The sequence below is a fragment of the Malus sylvestris genome, chromosome 16 (assembly GCF_916048215.2).
Source record: "Malus sylvestris chromosome 16, drMalSylv7.2, whole genome shotgun sequence".
Taxonomy (NCBI): domain Eukaryota; kingdom Viridiplantae; phylum Streptophyta; class Magnoliopsida; order Rosales; family Rosaceae; genus Malus; species Malus sylvestris.
Window position 1 is genome coordinate 12,092,861 of NC_062275.1, and position 14,978 is coordinate 12,107,838.

The 14,978-nt window shown below is 41.1% G+C and overlaps 1 protein-coding gene across 1 annotated transcript; it reads left to right on the forward strand.

Annotated features, from left to right (window-relative positions):
- Nucleotides 1–13,210: 13,210 nt before the first annotated feature.
- Nucleotides 13,211–14,001, forward strand: LOC126606384 (major strawberry allergen Fra a 1-3-like). The gene has a single exon (XM_050273764.1). The coding sequence runs from the start codon at nt 13,320–13,322 to the stop codon at nt 13,797–13,799; it is 480 nt and encodes a 159-aa protein (XP_050129721.1). The 5' UTR covers nt 13,211–13,319; the 3' UTR covers nt 13,800–14,001.
- Nucleotides 14,002–14,978: the final 977 nt, after the last annotated feature.

Here is a 14,978-nt window from a genome sequence, read left to right on the forward strand (position 1 = left end):
CACTTGAGTGTTCCCTTGCTGTAAAAGAGTGAGGGCTGAGTTGGCTAAATTACCTCTTTATTGAATTCATTGCCAAATGGCCTTCATTACATAGGATGCCGAACGGCTATAGCTCAACACTTGTACATCGTGAGTCTATTTGTAGTAGTACTTCAAGTGATCAGCGTTCCATGGATGGCCAAGGGTCTTGCCATCGGAGCTTCTAAGTGTGTAAGAGCCAGGGCGACTGATGCCAATGACTTCATACGGTCCATCCCAGTTTGGACTAAGTGTGCCTTCACTCGGGACTCTGTCGCAGAGTAATCTTTTCTTTAAGACCCAGTCTCCTATTTTGAAAGAACGAGGCTTGACCCTAGAGTCATAATAGTTGGAGATGCGCTGCTTATAGGCGACATTCCTCAAGTGAGCTTGGTTTCTGTGTTCCTCGACTAAATCCAAGTTGATGGTGAGTTGTTTGTCATTTTCACTTTGAATGTAGTTCTGGACTCGGAATGTTGCTTGCTTGAGCTCAACAGGGACAACCGCCTCTGTGCCAAAGGCAAGTGAGAATGGAGTTTCTCCTGTTGAAGTCCGATACGAAGTGCGATATGACCAAAGAACTTGGGGTACAAATTCTGGCCAACAGCCTTTAGCTTTGTCCAAGCTGGTTTTCAAAGTGCGTTTGATTATTTTGTTGATGGCCTCAAGTTGTCCATTAGACTGGGGATGAGCTGGAGAGGCAAAGCATAAGTTGATGTTGAACTTAGAGCAGAACAACCTGAACTTCTTGTTGTCAAACTGTCGCCCATTGTCAGTGACTATCGCATTGGGAATGCCGAATCTACAAAGGATGTTCTTCCACACGAAGTCTTCTATCTTTGCCTCAGTAATGGTTGCCAAGGGTTCTACTTCGGCCCACTTTGTGAAGTAGTCCACTGCAACGACTGCGTAACAGACTTTGCCCTTCCCTGCCGGCATTGGGCCGATCAAATCAAGTCCCCACTGGGCGAAGGGCCAAGGGCTGATCATAGGAGTAAGAGGCTTTGGAGGGGAATGAGGAATAGTTGCATATCGTTGACATTTGTCACATGAGCGGGATACTTTGATGGCATCCTGGTGGAGTGTTGGCCAGTAATATCCTTGGCGAAAAGTCTTGTGTGCTAGGGACCGAGATCCAGCATGATCTCCACAGACTCCCTCATGTATTTCCCGAAGGACGATTTCCGCCTCGGCAGGCGTAAGACACCTTAAGTATGGTAGGCTAAAACCTCGCTTATAGAGTTGATCATTGATGATCAGGTAGCGGGTAGACTTGTATCGAATTTGCTTAGCCTGGACTTTATCATTTGGGAGGGTGCCATGAGCAAGGAAATTATAGATCGGGGTGATCCAACTATCCCCCTGTTGTAAGTTGCATACTTCTGCGGCCATGGTGCTTGGTGTTGCCAACAGTTCGACATGAATTTTTCTTCCAATCTTGTCTTCCACAGCTGAGGCGAGGCGAGCCAGGGCGTCTGCATGACTGTTTGCCGCTCGAGGAACTTGGGTGATCTGGTAGTGGAAGTGCTTGAGCAAAAGTTGTGTTTGCGCAAGATATGCTGCCATGGAGCTGTCCTTAGCATCAAAGTTGTTGGTAACCTGGTTGACCACTAATTGGGAGTCACTGAAAATATCAATTTGTTTAACCCCGAGGTGTTTGGCCAAACGTAATCCTGCTAGAAGGGCTTCATACTCGGCCTCATTATTTGATGCCTTGAATTTGAAACGAAGAGCATACTCCATTGCTACTTTGTCGGGTGTAGTCAAGACTAGTCCCGCTCCACAGCCCTGTTGGTTGGATGAGCCATCAACATACAGACTCCATGCTGGGTTTGTTGGTTCTATCTTCTGAGCTTCCGGGGGTAATGAAGCCACTGCTTCAGGTGTAGAAGCAATGTCAACCGGATATGTGAAGTCGGCAATGAAGTCTGCCACTGCTTGGCCCTTCTCAGCTGGCTTTGGTTGGTAGGAGATGTCAAACTCACCCAACGCTATTGCCCATTTGATCATTCGCCCTGAAGTGTCAGGACTTTGGAGTATCTGTCGAAGAGGATAATTGGTAAGCACGATGATGGAGTGCGCTTGGAAGTAAGGGCGGAGTTTTCGAGCAGACATGACCAATGCCAGAGCCAATTTCTCAATGTTAGAGTACCGTGTCTCCGCATCTTGTAAGGCTTTGCTAGCGTAGTAGACAGGTCGCTCAATATTCCCATCCTTTCGAATGAGAACGGAACTTACGGCTGAAGCTGATACCGATAGGTAGATAATGAGAATGTCTCCTACCTCGGGCTTGGAGAGTAGAGGGGCTTTACTCATGTACTCCTTGAGGTTTTTGAATGCCTCAGCACATTCATCAGTCCATGTAATGTACTTCCTACTTCCCTTAAGTGCTTTAAAAAAGGGAGCACATTTGTCTGTGGCCTTATAAATGAACCTGGTTAAGGCTGCCACCTTGCCAGTAAGGCTCTGGATGTCCTTTGAAGTTACCGGTTCCTTCATGTCGAGGATTGCTTTGATCTTCTCGGGATTAGCTTCAATGCCTCGTTGGCTAATCATGAAACCTAAGAATTTGCCAGAGCCTACGCCGAAGGCACATTTGTTGGGGTTTAACCTCATTCGATACCTCTTCAAAATAGTGAAAGTTTCAGATAGGTTGGTGATGTGTTGGTCAGCATGTTTGCTCTTGACTAACATATCATCAACGTAAACTTCCATGCTCTTCCCAATCTGCTCGGCGAACATTGAGTTGACTAGTCTCTGATAAGTCGCTCCTGCATTCTTTAGGCCGAAAGGCATGACTTTATAGCAGTATAGTCCTCTGTCGGTAGTGAAGGCTGTGTGTTCTTGATCCGAAGGGTTCATGAGGATTTGGTTGTATCCTGAGTAAGCATCCATGAAGCTCAGGAGTTCACACCCGGCCGTAGAGTCTATAAGTCTGTCAATAAGAGGAAGAGGGAAGCTATCTTTCGGACACCCTTTGTTTAGGTCGGTGTAGTCAACACACATTCTCCACAAGACCTTTTGAAGCAAAAGACTTTCTTTGGTCGGAATTTTCTTAACAAGGACCACATTTGCTACCCATGTCGGGTAATTGACTTCGCGGACAAAGCCTATGCCTTTGAGTTTTTCAACTTCTGCTTTCATTGCCTCGTATCGTTCAGCGTCATAAGATCTTCGCTTCTGTCTCACCGGCTTGATCTTGGGGTCAATACTCAAACGATGACAGATGACATCGGGAGAGATGCCTGGCATGTCCTCGTATGACCAGGCGAAGACTTCAGTGTTCTCTTTCAAAAAAGATATCAATGCTAACCGAAGGGGTGGTGACAATGTGGTGCCAATCTTCACCATGCGATCTGGATAATCTCTTGAGATAGGTACCTTCTCAAACTCTTCAGCAGGTTGGGCTTGCTGGGTGAAAGAGTCATCTCGAGGATCATCGGGTTGATTGTTGCTATCAGGAAGATCCAAGTTCGCTTCATCTAGGCTGGTCTTTGTGACTTGGTCATGTACAGACAGGGTTTCCTTGGGTCCGGGCAAGTGTTGTTGCTTAACTGAAGTGTTGTAACATGATCGTGCACTAAGCTGATCTCCTCTGATGTAGCCGTTGCCATGGGGGGTTGGAAATTTCATCAACAGCATATGCGTGGATACCATAGCCTTGAGATCATTGATGCCTGTGCGCCCAAAGATGACATTGTATGCCGTTGGGCAGTCAACCACTAGGAAGTTAGTGGTAATGGTAGCCATGTAAGGGCCTGTACCAATAGTAAAGGGTAAATGTATGCTCCCTAAGGGTTGCACGATATCACCGGAGAAGCTTATCAGAGGAGAAATCGAGCGATCGAGCAAGTGTTCAGCTACACTGAGTGCCCTGAAAGCTTCGGCAAACATGATATTGACCGAAGCCCTTGTGTCTACGAGGATTCGTCGAACATCAAAGTTGGCTATGTGAGCCTCCACGATCAATGGGTCGTTATGAGGGTAGATGATGCCTCTTTCTTCCTCAGGGTAGAAACATATCGGATCCCAGTTAGGCTTTTGATACTTCCCTCCCCTGATGTCTTCCACGTGAAACACTTGGTGACCAGGCCTCAGAATTCGTTCACTGTTTTTCATGGCCCTATTGGAAGATTCAGATATGGGTGTGCCGCCGCTTATGGAATATATGACATTCACCTGGCGTTGGTTACGGTTATCCCTTTGAGGGTGAAGGAGGAATTGATCAATTTTTCCTTCTCGTGCCAGAGCTTCAATACGATCACGGAGGATGATACATTTCTCGCTATCATGGCCGTTATGCTCATGGTAGCAACAAAACATGCCCGCGTTATTCGGGGGCGTGTAATCTGGGTGCCTCGGCTTTGGCTTTGGTATCAGGTGAGCTATGCTGGGGTAAATGGCCGCGCATGTGGCATTCAAGGGCGTGTATGTCTCATACCTTGGGGTAGGGGGTATCTTGACGCGGGTTTGACCCACTGCATTGACTGCCTGGGGGCGAGCGTTATTGTGGCGATACCCTTGGTTATCGGGATAGTGTCCCTTACTCTTTTTACTGGAAGGAGAGTGGTGAGGATGGAAATCCTTCCTCTTGCCTTGAAATTGATATGTCTGTTGATTCGGTGAAGCATTATGCAAGGCATGGGGAGGTGCCACTGCTGTTTGGAAAGTCGAGGTCTTCTCATTTAGGTGAGTCTGGCTTCCACCTTCCACTTGTTGATAAAGGATGGTTGTAGGGGGTTTCTCCTGATATGTCTTTGCCTCGGCGGAGGCATGGTTATAAGCCTGCGCCATCACCTCAGAATAAGTCTTCCAAGTATTGGCATTGATCATGTATTTAAAGAAACAATCACGTAGGCCTGCCGTGAAGGCTTTGAGGGCAGTCTTGTCGTCTGCCTCGGCACACCGGGAGTATTCATGGCTGAAGCGGCCAGCATACATACGTAATGACTCGTCTGGCTTCTGGCGGATAGTGTACAAGTCATCTGCAGAGTGCAAGCGATCGGTTTGGAAAATGTGTTGGGAAACAAATAGTTTCCGCAATTCCTCAAATGAGTCTACCGTCTCAGGTGTAAGACGACAATACCAATTTAGAGCTCCACCAGAGAGGGTGGAGGGGAAGAGAAGACATCGCTCTTCGTCGGTGTGCATCCGGTATGCCATGGTGGACTCAAAGAGGTTAAGGTGCTCAATCGGGTCCTCTTTTCCAGTATAAAGTTGCAAGCCAAGCTTTTGCTTTGTCTTTGCTTGAAGGGGGGTGTTGAGGATCCTCCTTGTAAGAGGGCCAGGCCTGGGTTGGTTCCAGTCAGGTATTTCAGCCTGACGTTCAGCCTTCAACTTGTTTACTTCCTCAAGAAGTTGTAAGACAAGGGGGTCCTGAGCGGAGTTATGTGTCACTGGAGCTTTCTTTCGTAAATCTCCATCTCCTCTTGGAATTAGGATGGTTTGATCAAGGGCATGTGATTTTTCCCTGGACTCGCTGTACTGGCTTCCAGGGTATGTCTGTCGGAACACCTCTGAGTCCCTTGTACCCTCATGTCTCTCTAGGACTTGTTGCCCCTTCCCCAAATTGGTGGCCGGCTTGGGCCGTGGCAGGGGACCGAGTCTCTCAGAAATCCTTGGGTCATTAATCTTTGAGCTTATATGGATGGAATTCTCTCGACGTTGCTTCAGGAAATCCCGACAATCGCGAAAGACGGCTTTCGATCCTTCTGCCCCTTCAGTAAAGAGGTGTCTCCCTCCACTTCTCATGGTTCGGGTCGAAGCAACTGGGTTAAGAGAAGCCTCATGTTGATTATCAAGTCGAGGGGTAATCTGTTCCCTATCAGGGATATCTATGTCGAATGCATGTGACCCTCCATGTTGGAGGGCACCCAGTTGATGGTTGACTTCCACGGGGGCAACAAGCTCGCGTGTCTGAGCTTGCCTAGCTTCGTGGAGTGTCTTGAAGAGCTTCTCATATTGCTCCTGGAGGACCTCATTCCTCATTGCTATCTTGTTGTTCTGAGCTTCCAAATCATCGACTTTAGCTTGAAGAAGAACTCGTTTTCCTTCCTTCTTTCGTTGTTTTGCACTATGTGCAAGGGGGGTGTCATTCTGTGTGCTGTGGCTTCCTTCGCTTCCCATGTTGGAGAGGGATGCCTGATCAAAAGAAAGTGTACGAATGATAGAAACCAGCTTGACACAGCTGAAGAGAGTAGGAATAAGTGTCGTTTCCCACAGACGGCGCCAAATGTTGATGCACAAAATCAGCGAAGACTTTGGTACAACAGAAAGTGTCAGGTTTTGTGACCTTCGCTTGGTTGCTTCGGTCACTAGTGAGGATAAGTACGTAAATGAATAGAGACAGAGAAGCAAACACAGGATGTACGTGGTTCACCAAGATTGGCTACGTCCACGGAGTAGAGGAGTTCTTATTAGTAGTGAAGGGCTTACACAAGTACAAAGGATCAAGCTCTCAATTTAGTGAGTTCTTGTGAATAGTTTAGTACAAAATGACATTAGGCAATATTGTGAGGGAATGACCCCTATTTATAGAAAAACTTGTAGCTTTGTCACATTGACATGTGTCATGTTATGATTGGTTCTTGATGTCGACACGTGCTGCGCTCTGATTGGCTTCTAATCTTGACACGTGTCGAGTAGTGATTGGCCTCCTGGTCGGAGGGGAACTCTTCTGGGTCCTTGACAGTATAGCGTTGGCCGGTGCTCGGTAGTTTCGGGATTGGTCAAGTATGGTACAAACAACGTTTATGAAATTTCTTATGATTTCAGGTGATGAGGTTTTGGTTTTTTTTTGAGATACATTTTATGTGCTTATCTAGTGGGTAATCATACAACACATACACACAACCTAAGTATGTATACATCTATAGCCATAGAACACAGTTGAGGATATTTATGACCTACCCCCAGCTTCACTAGCAAAATCAGTGTCAGACAGCTTCACTAGCTACGGCTAGTGTCAGCGTGTTATGTATATTTCTTCTTTGATGTAACTCAGAGTTGTACAGCTTCACCTTCGGGTGATGGGACCTACCATATATTTTCACTGGTGTAACCCAGTGTCGTACAACTTCACATTCGAATGATGGTTATGCCTTTGGGCAACTATGATATGTACCCCTAGTTGAGTACTTTATTATTTTGAGTTTACGAAGGTTTTATGGATTTGCCTTTGGGCTACTATGTTATCATTACTGAGCACTGTTTTATACATACATCTTTTACGATCATTTTCATGGCATGCTAGAATTTTTAGAAAACCTAATATGTAGTACTATATGAGTTTTCAAAACAGGGGGTTAGTATGTTCAAAAAGAGAATGGTTTTCTTATTATTAGTATTATTATTATAAACTTTGGTTAACTCACCCTTTGTTTTGTGCCCCATTCAGGATTTAGAATAGAGGCATACGATCCCGACGTTAGGGCACTTCCACATAGATATCTTCGAGTCTTCTTAGTGTAGGACTCATTCCTTTGTTCGTACTTTTTTATAGTAATTCTTCCACATTATTCTTGATTAGTTGTATACTCTGAACACGTTTCCGCATTTGCATATTTCTTTATGTTTGCATATTTTATTTACCAATACCACTTGCATGTATATTAAAATGGCTTCGTCACTCTTGGGTGTCAGCTAACACGTGCCTATTCTGATATTTGGAGATATCATAGTCGGGGCGTGTCACTTTGCATGCTACAAAGTATACTTTTCGATGCAAAATCTCTTATAATTCAAGTTTAAAATACTCTAAAAGCAAGATAATACTTCTACACTAGATTCACCTCCAATCGTGATTCCAAGGGTGGCAATGCCTGTCTCTGCGCAGTTGGTGGCTTGTGGGAGGAGTGTTTGATGTTGAAAATCAGGCTTACATTGAAGTACATTCAATCATTAAAATCGATTGTCTCCAAACTTATTTCGATCTTAGTGGCGACGTGCATGGATATTTTTCCTGTGGTTGATCATATGTAATATGCGTTTTTTTGCTTGAAAATTCATTTTGTTCCGACGTTAAACGGGCTTCCAAATAATGGGATAATGCTATCCACTGCCAAAGATGCTGTATAAACCCTGAAAATCCTTTTAAGATTCTTTACAATCCTTTATTTTCCTACAGTTGTATAAAAGTGATTGCACATTGGTAGATGTCTGATAACTGTTTTGCATATATGATATGTATATGAGACCTTGGCCACTCACCCTAAAGCCAATAATTAGTTGTTCAGTGAATTCTACATCCAAAAATTAATGCCAATTGGTTTTACAGTACAACCTTAACATTCTTTATGAATCATAAACAGTTAACCCACATGTAAGAGGGAGGAGAAGGGATTGAAAGAAACTACTCCGATGCTAAAATTAGTGTTTATGCATGAAATTCTTTAGCTTTATCCATGTTTCGTGGTGGTGGGTATAGGTTACTTAATTATATCCCGACTCCCCCAAGTTTATGGTGCTAGTCATTTATTTTTTTGTACTTAATTTTACTCCCACTTATGCTTCTTTTTTATCTCCAAACATGTACCTTTTGAGAGTAGCAACAACAACAACAAAGTCTTTTCCCATTAAGTGAGGTCGGCTAATGTGCCTTGAGTACATAGAGAAATATTCTATGTGAAAGTTCATATCATTTGAAATTTCATTATGCCATATGCATGATCTTCGATCATGACATGTGATGTGGTGCGGAGAGGAATATTCTATGTGCAAGTTTATATCATTTGAAATTTCATTATGCCATTTGCATGATCTTCGATCATGACATGTGATATGTGAGGCCTTCCCCTGTTAGTACTATGTTGGGAGTTAAGTGGGTTGTTATTTTTGTAGATGATTGCACCCATATGACTTAGTATCGGAGCTATAGAAAGCAGGATCATATTACCATGTGATGTGTGGGTTGCCTTGGTCTTGTTTGATGATGCTAGGTCCCTTGGCCCACGTGTTGGGTGAGTACCTCGTGGTTGTCGATATGTGATTCTCTCACGTGTGATTCACTAGTTGGGTCCCAAGTGAAGGGTCGTGTTGAATATCCCACATTAGGTAGAGACAAAGAGGAATATTCTATGTGGAAGTTCATATCATTTGAAATTTCATTATGCCATATGCATGATCTTCGATCATGACATGTGATGTGGTGCGGAGAGGAATATTCTATGTGCAAGTTTATATCATTTGAAATTTCATTATGCCATTTGCATGATCTTCGATCATGACATGTGATATGTGAGGCTTTCCCCTGTTAGTACTATGTTGGGAGTTAAAGTGGGTTGTTATTTTCGTAGATGATTGCACCCATATGACTTAGTATCGGAGCTAGAAAGCAGGATCATACTACCATGTGATGCGTGGGTTGCCTTGGCCCAATGTGATGATGTTAGGTCCCTTGGCCCACGTGTTGGGTGAGTACCTAGTGGTTGTTGATATGTGATTCTCTCATGTGTGATTCACTAGTTGGGTCCCAAGTGGAGGGTCGTGTTGAATATCCCACATTAGGTAGAGACAGAGAAAATAACAGTTTAAATATCCAAACCCCACACCAACATATATCGAGGCCTTTGTAATAAAACCTCACACGTGTTGAAGTGTGCAAGGGAATTAGACAATATCGGTGTTGTTGGAAGTGAGCATTTAGACGGTGTCTTTGATAATTTGACATGATCAACATAAGGACTCTCATTATATTGCAATGTTATGCGTTGCCAAGTGTTTTAGTCAAACAAGTTCGGATGATTGATTTAAAATATCGTTACATTAGTGTTTCTGAAACTTTGAGATGATATTTAGAATGGACTTCTTTGATTGAGCTCGAATAGTAATGAGCAATAATAAGTCGAGCTAATATTTGTACATTATTTAATCGACTCTATGTCACGACTTTAGTTTTGTTTTATGCATGCATGCTTCTTTGTTCATTTTATGTATTCTACTATATGAAGAAAGTTGAGGTTCAACTACAAAACCAATTGGCAATATGGGGAGTAGCACAATTACTCATAAGCACATGCAATATCATTTCTTTCTCCGTTGTGAGATTTACTCTCAACATAACCTGTTAGGTATGGCGAATTTTCAAGTCTAGCACATGTACAATACAAATAAAGCGATGTACATCACGTGTAGCGATTGGACATCACACGCATGACCACATGCTCTAATATCATGAAGAAACTTTTAGGCCCATCATGGTCTACCTCCAATATTGTTGATATTGTCCCAACTTAATCACATATTATTGGGTATTAAGTTTTGTCACAAAATGTCTCGGTAATATTACTGGTGGAAACTCTCATATAGTAATTGTATATTATGTCATATAACTAATATACAATCCTATTCTCCAATATGCAGCCTCACGAGTTGCCTAACATGGGGTCACAAAGGGAAACCAAATGCCACATTGGAAACTAATCAAGCCAACATTCCAAAGCTAATGCAAAATTTTTAAGAGCTCAATCATCATTCAGGGACTAGTGTCAACGGAACTTTTCGAAACCAATCAGTCAATATCCTCAAGTTGGTACTAGCGCAACTTTTCGAAAGCCCAAATTAAGGAGGTAAATTTGAGCCCAAAAATGGGGGTCGAGACGTGTCGAAAGAATAGTCCGCTCTAATACTATAAAGAAAGTTAAGGTCATATTCTCTAACACACCTGCTGATTAGTGGCCTGACACGAGGTCACAAGGGAAACTAATTCCCACATCGGGAATTGATCAAGTCACCATACTTGGAGCTAACATAATTTTTAAATATAAAGCCAACAACCTCTTTTGGGGTCACAAGCTTCACCAAAAAATTTTGGACAAAAATGACCCCAAAACAAAAAATTTCAAAGGTAACCCAAAATAATACCAAATAATGCAGGGGTATTTTTGTCATTCTAACAGCGTTTGTTTAATAATTAATTCTTTTTGTACATTTTTTAAATTAGTACCTCACAATAGGCTAGCAATAATGTGATTCAATCAGTTGTTCATTAAATATTATTTTCTCCATTTTTGAACACGTTCAAAACATCCTAAAAGGCGTGTAATGCCGGTTATAAAAAAAGTCTTTTGCACGTGCATAATAATGTGATTAAATTAGTTGTTAAATGATTTGTTTTTCTAAAAACAATATTATCTAAAAAAGGTCTTTTGCACATACATAATAATGTGACTCAATCAGTTGTTTATTAAATATTATTTTCTCCATTTTTAAACACGTTCAAAACATCCTAAGAGGCGTGTAATGCCGGTTATAAAAAACGTCTTTTGCACATGCATAATAATGTAATTAAATTAATTGTCAAATGATTTTTTTTTTCTGAAAACAATATTATCTAAAAAAGGTCTTTTGCACGTACATAATAATGTGACTCAATCAGTTGTTTATTAAATATTATTTTCTCTATTCTTAATCTAAATTCAATAGAATGTAGATGAAAATTGAGAAAACGATTTTATTATGTAAATTTAGCTGCTTTGATTGGTTTGTGAGGAGTTTTTCTAGCACGATCTAAGATTATTCATTTACTTCAATATTTGACTTTCATTTTGTCAATTTACGCATATAAATACATTTAAAACGTGTAAGTCACGCGTAGCACATCGTGATTTAAAAAATGCCTTCAGTACGCGCTCTAGTTTTTCGAAAGCCAAGTCATCATTGAGGACTAGGGATTTGAATCCTCTCTTGAGCTAATGGAGAGGATCCTCCTGACCAATCATCTTGAGCCGTTGGATTTTTATCCAACGACTATAATTATTATAACTTTAAAGGGATCCCCCTGTTTGTAGCCGTTGGATAAAAATCCAACGGCCCAAGATGATTGGTCAGGAGGATCCTCTCCATTAGCTCAGGAGAGGATCCAAATCCAAGGACTAGAGCCAATGCATCTCTTCGAGGCCCAATATTTTTAAGCAGGAGTTTCGAAAGCCCAACTTAAGGAGGTGAATTTGATCCCAGAAAATTGAGCCAGGGCACGTCGAATGAATAGTCTGCTTTGATACCATGAAGAAAGTTGAGATTCTATTATAAAATCAATTGACAATATAAAAAATATACATATAAGCACTGCAAGATTCTATATTTGTCTAATATGCAATTGATACTCTCAACAATACATTTAGTGCTTGTCATAAAAAACCTAATCAACTTTAAATCCCTAGTTTGACGAGTCAGTAGGTGGCAACCGTCACGGGAAACGTTGATCAAAGATGCGATAACAAATGCTAAACAATGCGACAACAAAAATTGAATTATTAAAAAAGTCGGCCGTGTATAACAGCGCAATACACACCGCATCCGCATTGCATGCATTGTATGATCGGACAAAAAAAACTAAATTATTGTACGTTATTTGGATAAAATTAAAGGAAAACTAATGAAAATTGTTTGAAAACTTTGAGTTTTAATGATAAGGACAAAATAAAAGGTAAAGTGAATACTACAAGGATTGACTTTTTAGTGTAAAAATGTGATTTTTCGTTAAAGTTAACAGTACCGGAAACTTTTCGTTAAAGTTCCCTAAAATTATTTTTCTCTCAGCTTTGCTTAATGATTCATATCAGCCAGTCTATGGGCGCACGCAGCCCAAGCGGGTTTCAAGAGCCCACAGACAATATTGTTTTATTTGGGCTAATATATATGATCATTTTTTTTTAGAGTAATGCTATTCAAATCATGTTTTTATATCACATTTTTATATCACTTTAGGTGTCATTTGATGTGAACAACCACATCATTTGAATTAATCAGATTTTTAAATTTAGTTCATTATTTAATAAACTAATAATTAAGAAAAATTAGTTAATTAAATGATGATTGTGGTATACAAGGAGTCTTTCTCTTTCTTTTCCTTGGGTTTAGCAAATTTTTCAAATGATGTGTCTGTTCACATCAGATGCCACCTAAAGTAGTATAGAAATGTGATATAAAAACATAGTATGAATAACATTACTCTTTTTCTTATAAAATAGGAAATGACAGAGAAATTAAAAGAAGATTAGGTCAGTCCACCTCGCGGAGCAATTGGGCATTTCTTTATTCAATTTCCAGATGGTCATTTCCTTGATTGCATTACAAAATTCCTTGTACAAAAGTAATGGTTCCCACGTCTACGATGAATAGAACCCATTTAACAGTTAGGAGCTTGCGTAAACCTTTTGATCAACACCTTCAGCCTCAGCCTATAAATATCAATAATCCTCCTCACTTCTTCACAGCTCAAAATCTCCCAATACATCATCTCTTTTTTAGTCTTCCTCTTCATCAGTTATTATTTTCCCACTTCCTAAACACATCTCAGAATCATGGGTGTTTTCACATACGAATCCGAGTTTACTTCCGTCATCCCCCCTGCTAGGTTGTACAATGCCTTTGTCCTTGATGCTGACAACCTCATCCCCAAGATTGCACCACAAGCAGTGAAGAGCACTGAGATCCTTGAAGGAGATGGAGGAGTTGGAACCATTAAGAAGATCAACTTTGGTGAAGGTAGCACATACAGCTATGTGAAGCACAGAATCGATGGGCTTGACAAGGACAACTTTGTGTACAAGTATAGTGTGATTGAGGGAGATGCCATCTATGAGACAATTGAGAAGATCTCTTATGAGACTAAGTTGGTAGCTTCCGACAATGGTTCCATTATCAAGAGCACCAGTCACTACTACACCAAGGGTGATGTTGAGATCAAGGAAGAACATGTCAAGGCTGGCAAAGAGAAGGCCTCCCACCTCTTCAAGTTGATTGAGAACTACCTCTTGGAGCACCAGGATGCCTACAACTAAACATTGTTTTCTGCTGCATTCATGTGTGATTCAATCTCGTGTCATCTTTTCCATGAAATATTGGTGTGGTTTTAATCCCCTTTATATTTTTTTTCCCTTCGAAAACTGGCTTCTACCGTAATATTGAAGGTTTGATTAAAGAGTGAATGCTGCTGTATTTCCTTTCATCTGCAATAATAAATAAAAATGAAATTTATGGATCTGATGATTCTTGCAAGCTTTTTATCAATATTATCGGGACAATAATGTTAAGCTCCAATTTTATAGCTACATGAGTTTGCTAGTCACATAAGAATCGACCCTCCAGTGTTTCAACTTCTCCACCCAGCAACCCCATGAACACCCACCCACCCACGGCCAAAGATTCGATGATGACGATGAGAACATTGTTTTTACCTTTTCTTCCACTATGGCTATATGATCGTCGACTCGGTAATCGAAGGCCATACAACAATAGCCGGAGACAACTACGACGGCTGCACCATTGCATCCATAAAATTCGATAGCGGCCTCACCTAAAGAACCAGCCCTTTCTCTCTTGGCGAGGACATTTCTGTGCACATACAGATTTTGAATTTTTTTTTGATTTGGGATATATTTTCTTGGCGGGGACATTTGTTAAGTTTTCTTTATAAAATAAATCAGAGTTACAGTGGAATAAGAGGGATGGCTTGTTTTAAAAATTTAAAAAGATATATTAATTAACAAGTTTACTAGGGTTAGAAGATGAGACACATGACAACTAATAAAGTGTATGGTGAGCATACACCAAAGTTAATGTGGGTGAGCAAAAATGCACCCTACCAACTAATCATAAATCCATAAAAATTGGATACATTTGGATCTCTACCACGTAATAGCATAAATTAAAGTGATGAAATGAAAATCTGATTTCATTTTCCTTGTAAACCAATTTGCAAATCATACCATAAATACGTCCATGAGCTAACACACCCACGATGATGATTTAAGAGTTTCTTTCCTCATCTTTGGTGTAGCATGACTCACATCTGTTGGCGGTTCTTACTTCTTGCAATCTAATTTTTCTTAGTTGGTCTGGCTTCTGATTTTTCAGATTAGTGCACATCATGGCATACAGGTTAGATTCACTTTCCTAATGTGTTATTATATTTTTATTCCGAAAATATTTGGTGTTTCAAAGCTTTATAATTTTTAGAG